The following is an 11,379-nucleotide window of genomic DNA, read 5'->3' as shown; positions in this document are numbered from 1 at the left end:
GATCCAGATCACATTAATGACATCTTAACAACTAGTAAGTGACTTTTCGGGACCATCTTCATTTTATGTTTGGTGTTATATTCGTGTAAAAATTGACCTAAAACACCAAAAGGTCAAAACTGAACTTGAAAGCACCCAATATACAGGTACATTATTTCCAACCCCCAATCCAAGAAGAGTACTTTTTCACTTCAATTTGATTACAAATGAGGAAAACACACATCTACTAAGTGATTGCAAAGAGGATTGATTTTTAATAGATCAAGTACAATAATGTGGAGCTTTTTAAATAGATAAATTGTCATTTCAGTTCAGAATTAAGCTACACACCACCCCTATTATACACCATATTAGAAGGAAAAAAATACAGAGAGATATCACATGATAGAAACCTGAATATATGTTTACATGAAATGCATAGAAATATACAAACAACCGATAGACAAAGCATGTAAATGTAGTCAATAAAAAGAAAAAAAATTGCAATGGTAAAAGAGCATAATCCCCTCTAGTTTTTTTAGCATATCTAGATAAGTTGTAGGAAAAAAGCAATATTATTTTTATGACAACTAGACTCTTACACTACAGAACCCATGTCTGGAATATATGACAAGGAACTTGTATTTTGAATAGACCATACAACTTGATGAAAATAAAATATGAGGATAAACAGTTTAATGGAATAGATCCTTCAAAGAGGTATACCTCTAAATACTTCCCATGACTATTGTCAAATAATTCTAGATTTTGCTAAGGGTTGATAAGTTAGATACAAGTAGATGCATGAATACCAATCAGAAAGATTTCTTACATACAGTACTGATATCATAGTTCAGCATAATTAATTAGCATTGATTTGAAAAAGATCGCATACAATGAACCAATGAAATGATATAGGCACTGGAAGCTGTGATCTTTTAGAAGCTTAGATTTCATAATTCACAAAGTTCAGTTTATTCATGATCTTGTGAGGACTAGTTTTAATTTGTAATATTAGTTTTTGATACATTTCGTAGTGCAAAGTATTTCCTTTTCACTTCATATTTCCTTTCTCATATAGCCGCTTAGAGGCAATTTGCAGAATATAAAATGATTATTATTCAATTGTACCAGATCTAGATCCATGATGATACAGTTACAATCTTGCTTTAGCACACTTTCTCATGAAATCTGTGTTTACTGCAACTACTTTAATTTATCTTTAAAAGTTGTTATCACCAGGCAAATAATGAATGATATGAGTGACAAATGAGCTGATAATTTGAACATGTAAGGTTTGAAATTTGTGTCACAGCTGACTATCCATAGTTAAAATCAAGTTTAGACTATGGACCAAAGCTCTCTGGTATCTGACAAGTATTGATACTTTCTATGCAGGGCGGTGATAACAAACAACCAAACAAATAACTTCTCATCAATTTCTTTTCTCTCAAAATTTGCTTTAAGAATACAATGGCAAGACATAATACAAGATGCAGTGAATTATCTTTTTCAAAAGCAATCTCAATTTGAGTTGATATACTATGCAAATAAATTCTTTTTAAGCCCTTTTACCATTTATGTATCATCATTTTATAACTAAATTGGACAAGGAAAAAAAACTTCTTACTTTCAGGGAGGGGGGGGGGCACTGTGTTTTAACAACATTTTTACATTACAAATTTTAATTGTGCCTCTCATGGGGGGGGCATGGGCCAGCTGTTTCAGAATACTTCAATTTCTACTACAATAATTAGCTAGCATAAAGACAACTTTACAAAAGTCTTTTTTGGGAAGGACACATCTTTGGGCAGGGGTCTCTCTATGGGGGTTGCTATGCATCTTTTTATTGCTGCATTGCCCATTATATTCGCTATGATATAATGTGAGGATTAGTAGTAAAACACTGTTTGCAGGATTCCTGCAGGAAAAATGGTGCTCTTGACGTTTGACAAGGTAGCTAATAGCTCACTAACCTATCTACTTTGAAGGAAATTAGAATCTGCGTTACTGATGTTTCCATGCTTTGCCTAAAAATGTGCTATAACCTGAATTCAATGCACAAGCATTGATCTTGCTTTAGTACAATCATTATGAGTTCTTCTTTTTAATTTTGAAAGAAAATAAACTTTCTTTTCAAAGAACTCTCCTTTTAATCATATCCTTGCCATTTATTTTGAAAAACAAGACAATATCCTATTTGTGGAATTTCATCACAAAATTGATAAAATTAAATATAAACACATACATGTAAAAGTAAATTCATGACCTTTGATAAATCATAGCTCAAGGATATTAACCTTTACACAAAAAGTCTAGGCTATTTGAGCACGGAGAGTTTGAGGTGGTATCTCCTTGATTAGAGCCCATTAAACATTTAGGATGAATTTGTAACTAAGAAAGATCTTGCTGCATCTATACCTGCAAGGAAAGAAAATGCTCAAAATCTGTAACAAGTTTTATTTCAAGCTAATACATGTTCAAATGTATGATCAATTTTGGCTTCTTAGGCATAAAAATAGACTAGTCTTTTCAGGGTTCAATTCATTATTTTATTTAGCAGAATTTTAAAGATATTATTGACTTTAAGATGGCACATACACAATAAATATAAACTGAATTACACAAGAAATAATTAATAATATAACATGGGTAAAATGAAATAGAACGATTTATGGAACAAAATTTATATAATAAATGTAGTACATCAATTTATGGAATAACACGTCATCTACATTTCCAGCATGTTAAGTTGAAGGGGCATATATATAAATATTTATATATCAACATGTACAATTACCTCAGTTGTTTATAGTACATCATCTAATGATTATCTTACATCCGTCATGAATTTCAACACACATCTATTGAATACTTTACAGCAATGGTTAGACCATTCAATCCACATACACAACTGCATATTACAATAAAAAACATCATTAAAAATGATTACCTTGCAACTAATTCCCACGATTTTCTACTAAAAAAAAAAACATATGGCAAAATATTATAAAATCCAAAACTTTCTTCAAAACAGTAATTCATTTTTACAACACGTGTCACAATAAGATGAAAATAATACACTTCTCTATAAGAGATTTTTTTAAATATTTCAAACGCCTTTCCTGGTGTGCGTTTCATGAAAGATCTGGGTCCTGTTCTATCCGAAAGTTACCATAGTAACAGTGCCTCTCAGCCAATCAAAATCAATGTAAGATGTCAGATCTAACAACTTGTTGAACAAAAATGTTGATGTAATGCTCTTTAGATCTAGCTAAAAGTACACAACTAAATCCGATTTTCAGTTGCTGTGGTGCAAATTAAGGCCGATTCAGATACATAATTACATTTCATAGTCTAAATTCATACAAATTCATGGTCCCATTCATACAAATTCATGATGTGCATTAACTGCAGATGACGTGTAAATTAGTACAGGTAAGCTTGGATAAATCGACCTTCCACACACGACGTCAAATATATGCCTAAGTCAAAGCAACTTTTCAAACCAGATTATACAAAGCATGTGATATATAACACTTTTCATTCCAAAAGATTTCTGTGAACCTCATAGATTTGACTGAGTCAAAGTTACCTGTGATAATAAAAATACAGAAAATCTAATGGTTTTATTCATGTATAGTACAGAATAAAAGTACATGTACAAAAATGAGGAAAAGACAGAAGATATATAAATGCAACCATGACTGAAGTTACAAAATATATTTTATCAAGAGTACCATGGAAATGTTTGAAACAGAAAATAAATGTTGGTATCCGATCAGTATGATCATATTGATGAGTAATAATAATTAGCAGCTCTATTGATGTCATAGTCTGCAATACGAACGAATTCAACAAGCTTTTCATGAGGAATATCATCACCAATGATCTCCTTCAATCTCTCAATACAGATCATCTCCTTCTCTTCATCAACTTCATCTAACATATCATCATGGCTTTCCTGAATAAATAATAAACAAAATAGGGTGGTATTCATTATTTTGAAAGGTTTGTTATTCTGAAGAATTGTTTTTCCCAAGGTTCAAATACTCCAAAGGTTCATATTCATTAGTCCGAAAATGGAAAGCATGCATTATTCGAACACTTGAAGCATTATTCCAAAGGTTCGTAGATCCAAAAATGAAAATTAGTTCATATTTTGCTAAGGTTTGTTATTCCGAATGTTCATTAGTTGGAAAATGAAATAAGGCTCATTATTTGGAAGCTTGAATTATCCAAAAATGAAACAAGGATTGTGTTCGTACAAATTATAAATAATGAACCATACAAACCTTATTCCATTTTCTGACTATCAAAGCTTCTGGAAAACAAACCAACTTCGTTTCAGATTAATGAACCTCTTGGCTAGTAATAAACCTTCCCGATTACAAGATGACACCATAATAATGATAATAATAATAATGCTAATAATGCTAATAATAATAATAATAAAAATAATAATATCAGAAATAACAATAATAATAATAATGATGATGATGACAACAATAATAATGAAATATAATGATAATAATTATAATGAAAATACTAATTTTAATAATAACAACAATGATAATGAAAATAATTATTATTCTTCTCATTATTATCATTATATCATGCTTAGAAGGAAGAAGGTAAAGCTAAAAGAAATAGATGGATGAGAATGGAGAAAGACAATGGAAAAGCATCAAGAGAGATGAACATTCAATAATACACATTATAATATTTCTCACTGAAAACTGAAAATTTGTTGCTATTTGATTGGTCAAGAGCTCTTCATGTGACGAATCATTATTTTAGCAGAAAATGAAATTCACTGGAGACCAAATTAGTTTGCAATATCAGAGTACAATATCTTTTTTTACTATTTTGCGTCCGTTTACCCCCAAAACCATGCCATCACAACCTGTTGTCTCCACTAGAAAGTCTAGTGATGCGACTACGCAGACGCTCCAGCGCAATCGGCGCAGTTAAACGCAATGTTAGCTGATTCGCAAACTTTGGGATAACTAAAATGTCAATGCGAAATCATATTTTGCCTGTTTATGATGAATCTTGATGTTGAAAACAAAATTGGTGATCAAGAGACTCGGGTTGCTTGATTTCAGCTCAGCAAAGAGAGTTACCTTATGAACACGACCAGTAACTGAAACTGCAAGTTCAACGCCATGAGCGCTCGCAGCCTAGCCGCCGCACAACACAACCTGAGAGAGCTAGACGCGGGTTGCTGCTCCACGCTGCTAATTAAGTACTATTATCCTGCTCGCTTTCATGATAGCCTAACCATATATATTCTAACATATTTGGGCATAACTTAGACCTATGCCGATCTAGATTTTATCCATATAAGAAAAAAAAAACAGAAAAAAAAATCCATAATTGTTCAAAATAGACTTGAAATGAAAATTTGCTTTGCCAGCGCCAGATCGACAAGGCTCTATCCCTTTAATCGTTGAACACCGAACAGGGTAGTAGCAACTCCCATCTTTGAACGTCTTTTGGTCTGTCGCGGCCGGGGTTTTAACTGCCGACCTCCCTGTTGTGAGACGGACAGTCTACCAACTGAGCCAACATACATTATGGAGATGAATCAATAAAAATTAAATGACATATTCCAATTTCATCTTGTCCATATTTCACAGCACTATTGATTTTTGGAAAACTTTTGCCAAAGGATCAGAATAATTTTAATAAGTTGACAACTGACACTCCATATAGTGTGGTAAGTAAGCCTAGGGATAACCTAACCAAAGCTATGAGAATATCACCAATAAAGGTATTTTATAAAGGTTGCCAAAATCAATTAGCCAAATATGCAATGCTGTGTACAGCATTAATGCACTGTATCGTGTCAGCACTGGGGAGATAAAACTTACCTCAATACCTTTCATACCATCCTCCGTAGATGAAGTAGAACTAGAATCATACTGCTCCCCCTTGAACTGTGCCATCGGGTCTATATCTCCTACCTCCCTGCAGAAAAAATATTAAATAACCAGAGGTTCAGATCCTACTGCGGCACTCGCGTCCTTTGGTAAGGTGTTTATCTACATTTGCCACTCTCCTTCCAGGAGAAGTAAATGGGCAATGGAAAGGAAGGAATTCCTTGAATGCTTGAGCAACTAATCAAGACAGCCATGCTAAAGCAGGGGTAATACTATGTTGTTACGTGTCATCAAGTCGATCTCGACTCCATGTGTCCTAAATATCAAATCTTTGTTTTACAACCATAGCCTCAAGGGAGAAGCTCAGTTTTATTTCTTCAGACTTCATTTATTAACTTCATACAGTTAAAGTCAAATTCGAATTTGAATAAAATTAAAACCTGAAAAGCATGAAAGTGAAATTGTAAGGGCCTAAACTCATCAAAAGCCTGAATACATGGCATTTCTGATAAATACAAAACAATAAAGTCAATTACAGTACAGAAATCAATTGATCAACATGTGACTTTAATTTGTGTGTAAAAAAAGAATGCAAGCATGGTGCAGATCCCTACCAAATATTCAAACGGGTTTGTCCAGGTGGGTGTTTCATAAAGCTCTTCGTAAGATACAAATGACTTTACACACGACTGGTGATCCTTTCTTGTGCTATGTGATATCCCCATGTAAATGAGTTATGACCTAAGAACATGTTCGAGACGTGCGTAAAGCTGTTCCTAACTTTACGAACAGCTTTATGAAACACCCACCAGGAGTATGAAATCATAATATTAACCCTAAAATGGCCGGGGGGGGGTTGAATCAACCCCCCCCTCAACATTTTCTGCGATCATTCCGCCGCGCAAAATTTTTTGACCGCGCCACTCTCAGAGTTTATACTTTTAAGTCTCGCGCATCTTTTGAGACCAAATTTACGACGCCCGGGTATGCTGTTCCAAAATTACGCAACATTTTGTAAGTGCATGTCAGACCAAAAATTGTTCCAAAACGTGATTTTGTGTACAAAGTGAATGCAAATTGAGTTTTCTCATCTTATTCATAAAGATATGATTATTTTTACTTTAAACAGCTGAAAGCAATTGATTTAAGCATAATTATGCTTCAAAAAGGTTGTGCAATAAATCTGGTGAAAAAAACAAAGAAAAACAAAAGGTTAAAAAACAAAGAAATACATAAGAAATTCATAAAACAATAAAATACATAAGAAATTGATTTCCAAACCGAAGTTTTTTTCAATTGCCATTGTTAAGAATGCTACAAAGAATATTTTTACCAAAAATTAGCATTCTAGGAGCTTTATTTAGTGAATAAGAGCAAAAAGTATGATTTATGCATAAATTAGCATAATTAATTCATATAAAATAAAATCTCATTATTTTGGAAAATTTTACCATACAGCCTTGTAGATTACGTCGCACACTACCAGCGTGCAAATTTTTGCGGCGCTCGCGCGATCGGCGGCCGAGATCTCAGGGGGGGGTTGAATCAACCCCCCCCCCAGCCACAGAACAGCCAAAAAAGCCCGGCCTAGTTAGGGTTAAGCAGAACAGGAGCCCATTACACAAAGCTCAGCAATGATAGTCGGACCATTTTTAAGATTGATTGCATTGACCACAATGCACAATCAATCACGAAAATAGAGCTTAAAGGTAAATGCTAGTTTTGGTAACGATATCAAAATGAGTTCGTACAGAATCCAATGAAATGACCACCAAAGTGTCTGTTTGTATAAATAAAACGCATGTGCCAAAGGATTCTGGAAGAAATTGTGTAATTGCTGAGAAATCAGCAAATAAGCACAGGATTTGGGTAGAGCGTCGGGCCCGACATTCAAAGCAATAATTATACACTGTCCCAGGTACAGACTTTCTCATGAAATCAGTGTTTACTGCAACTACTGGAATTTCTCTTTAAGATCAATCACTAAGTTTTGTGTAACATACCCCAGGAGAAAAAGACAAACCACAACAAAATCAGACAATCATGATTATCACATCATGTGAAAGATATAAGTGCTACAGAAAAGTGAAGTATAACACGTTTTTAAGTGAATAATGATTTGAACTTACTGTCCCTTTTTTGCTCTAAGTTTGACCTCTTCTTGGAGATGTTCAGGGAGTTCATCATAAATATCAGAGCTAGCAATGAATGGATGCTTCTCTATATAGGCCAATGTAGCGTCCTAAACCATAAAAAATAGCATCAATAGATTAATCATATCTCAGACTTAGCAATATAGAGATGCTTCTCTATATAGACCAATGTAGCATCTTACACCATCAAAACAAAACATATAGCATCAATAGATTAATGAAATCTGAGACTTAGCAAAGAAGAGATGATTCTCGATATAGACCAATATAGCATTCTACAACATCAAAACAAAACGTATAGCATCAATAGATTAATCAAATCTCAGACATATAGAGAAGAGATGCTTCTCTATATGGACTATTGTAGCATTCTACAACATCAAAACAATAAATTACTAAAGTGCAGATATGTACACATTCAAGTTTGTAGTTTGACAGTTGGAATTGGTTTCAATTTCTGACTCCAAAAGATGGACAGTCAACCTGCCCGAAACGTTGAATCTCCTGTTCCTGCTCCTAAGCTCCATTCGTCAACTCAAGCCAGCCTTATCTCATCCAAGCAAGCCTCTCACACTGCCTACTATTCAACTTTTCACTCCTTCTGGTTTACAGTCCTTTTAAGGACTACTCTCATTCCGAAAAGAATACCGGTACTCAACTTCCCAACCTCCACTTTCTCGCCTTTCCATTTCAGTTCTATTTCTATCCACTTTTTATCTCAGTACTAATATATAAACAAGTGGAATGCCTCTGGCCGTCTCACCTGCATCACGCGATTCAATATAGCAGCAGTGCTGATTTTGAAAACTACTATAACTCGCACAAGATGTTCAGTGATACTTGGTTACTCTTATTTCCACGTTTTATGAACTAGACCAATACACTCATAGAGATATGATGGCAATTCAACAAATACCCCCAACGTGGCCAAAGTTCTTTGACCTTACATGACCTTTGACCTTGATCATGTGACCTGAAACTCGCACAGGATGTTCAGTGATACTTGATTACTATTATGTCCAAGTTTTATGAACTAGACCAACACACTTTCAAATTTATGGCTGTAATTCAACAAATACCCCAATTTGGCCAAAGTTCATTGACCCTAAATGACCTTTGACCTTGATCATGTGACCTGAAACTTGCACAGGATGTTCAGTAATACTTGATTACTATTATGTCAAAGTTTCATGAATCAGATCCATAAACTTTCAAAGTTATGATGGTAATTCAACAGATACCCCCAATTCGGCTAAAGTTCATTGACCCTAAATGACCTTTGACCTTGGTCATGTGACGTGAAACTCATGCAGGATGTTCAGTGATACTTGATTAACCTTATGTATAAGTTTCATGAACTAGGTCCATATATTTTCTAAGTTATGATGACATTTCAAAAACTTAACCTTAGGTTAAGATTTTGATGTTGATTCCCCCAACATGGTCTAAGTTCATTGACCCTAAATGACCTTTGACCTTGGTCATGTGACATGAAACTCAGGCAGGATGTTCAGTAATACTTGATTAACCTTATGGCCAAGTTTCATGAACTAGGTCCATATACTTTCTAAGTTATGCTGTCATTTCAAAAACTTAACCTAAGGTTAAGATTTGGTGTTGACGCCGCCGCCGCCGTCGTCGGAAAAGCGGCGCCTATAGTCTCACTCTGCTATGCAGGTGAGACAAAAAGTAATGGGTCGGAGGCCCCCTTGGGAAGCACCCCCACCCCCCCCCATGGATCAGTGTCTGTGCAGTACAGTTGATATATGACTACTCACCCTGAGTGTGACAGCATGGAACTGATCAGAAAGACCAAGGAGATAAAGTACTGTATCTTCATTGATTTTAGTCTTCAGAGATGCTTCACATACATGCTTCAATGTGTCAACCTGCATAAGAAAATAATGTAAGATATGCTTCACATACATGCTTCAATGTGTCAACTTGCATAAGAAAGTGATTCAAGAGATGCTTCACATACATGCTTCAATGTGTCAACCAGCGTATGAAAGTAATTTAAGGGATGCTTCACACACATGCTTCAATGTGTCAAACGTGCTCTGCGAATCATCCTATCGAATCAGTACATATCATACCAAAATGCTCTTTCTGTGACAGATTTGCAGACGCTGTTCGAAAGAAGGGTTCAGTTGTGTCTTTCCTTTGCTCGCAGTGCTTTCAAGTTGAATGCAGTATATGGATGGTTTGCACCTGCTGAACAACGTCGAGAGCTTAGGAAACAACGTGTCTGTGTTGAACCTTGAAGTAGAACTACATGTACTAGAATGAAAAATAATCCTGTTCCTTTTTTCCACAGACTGCTGAATGAATATGGACTGTAAATGAACAAGTGACACTTTTCTGATTGCATGACTTCGAGATATTATTTTTCTTTTATTTAACTTACAATTTTTTGGCTTTTGACACTTTTTCAACGAAAATTATGTCACCTCAGGGTTTCGTACCCTGCACACCTACTGGTCTCAAATGTATTGGAATATCAACTCTGGCGTAACTAGTTAACGTTTACATTTACATTATTTGAAAAATTGCTAAACCACAATTTGCTTACATAAAGGTTACATACATACTTATTTACCATATAATCAATGAAATGAAAAGCAAAACTAGTGGGTTTATGGAATGTAAATTAAAACAATAAAAAATACAAATTACCCTTTACAATGCATTTATAAATAAATATTGATGTTAATTACTGTAATTATATTTTATATAACTTTAACTTATTCATTCTATCAGATGTTTCCAACGTTTGTTGACTTTATATACATGTACTATTTCTCTCTCTCTCTCTTCGTGCAATATCTCACATTAATAAGCCTACTCACTGGTTTTACGAATTTTAAGTGCAATTAGGGTCCATATAATTTGATATTCTGTTTTATATAAATGCTAGTTTTTCCTATTTTATTAATAGTAAAGTATTTTATTAATAGTAAAAGTAAAGTCCTAATGGTTTCCTGTGTGTACGATTTTGATAGTTTTAACTTGACTCATGAAATATTTATAAATCGTATCTAGTTTAATTTATAAGTAATAACTTAGTATTATTTTTTTTTATGTTAAGTATTTACAGGGTCATTTTCGTGGTGCACTTTGGATGATTGTATTCAAAGTTAATTTTCTACAGGTACCCCTTTTGGGGTGCCTGGATACATTACCTAGTTTTCTGTTTGTATTTCTCCTTACTGAAATTAAGTGCACTGCGAGAGTGACCCTTTAATTTAAATTCCTATGTTAATACTGTATATTGTTTATTGTCTTGTAATTCTTTTTATCTGTATTTCAAGTTCATTTCAGTTTGTACTGCGAGACATGATGCTTTAATAAAATCCATTTAT

At 34.2% G+C, this 11,379-nt stretch overlaps 1 protein-coding gene across 1 annotated transcript in view; it reads right to left on the bottom strand.

Moving 5' to 3' along the window:
- Positions 1–227: 227 nt before the first annotated feature.
- LOC129269558 (uncharacterized) overlaps positions 228–11,379 on the bottom strand; it is a 33,907-nt gene continuing 22,755 nt past the window's right edge. Inside the window, exons 18-21 of the mRNA XM_064105973.1 lie at positions 9,796–9,906; positions 7,994–8,106; positions 5,856–5,952; positions 228–3,943 (exon numbers count right to left, since the gene is read on the bottom strand). Coding sequence (XP_063962043.1) covers positions 3,770–3,943; positions 5,856–5,952; positions 7,994–8,106; positions 9,796–9,906 — 495 coding nt within the window. The 3' untranslated portion in view covers positions 228–3,769. The remainder of the gene's footprint in view (positions 3,944–5,855; positions 5,953–7,993; positions 8,107–9,795; positions 9,907–11,379) is intronic.

Source organism: Lytechinus pictus, chromosome 10 (assembly GCF_037042905.1).
Source record: "Lytechinus pictus isolate F3 Inbred chromosome 10, Lp3.0, whole genome shotgun sequence".
Classification (NCBI taxonomy): Eukaryota; Metazoa; Echinodermata; class Echinoidea; order Temnopleuroida; family Toxopneustidae; genus Lytechinus; species Lytechinus pictus.
This window is presented reverse-complemented; position numbering and strand designations above follow the sequence as displayed.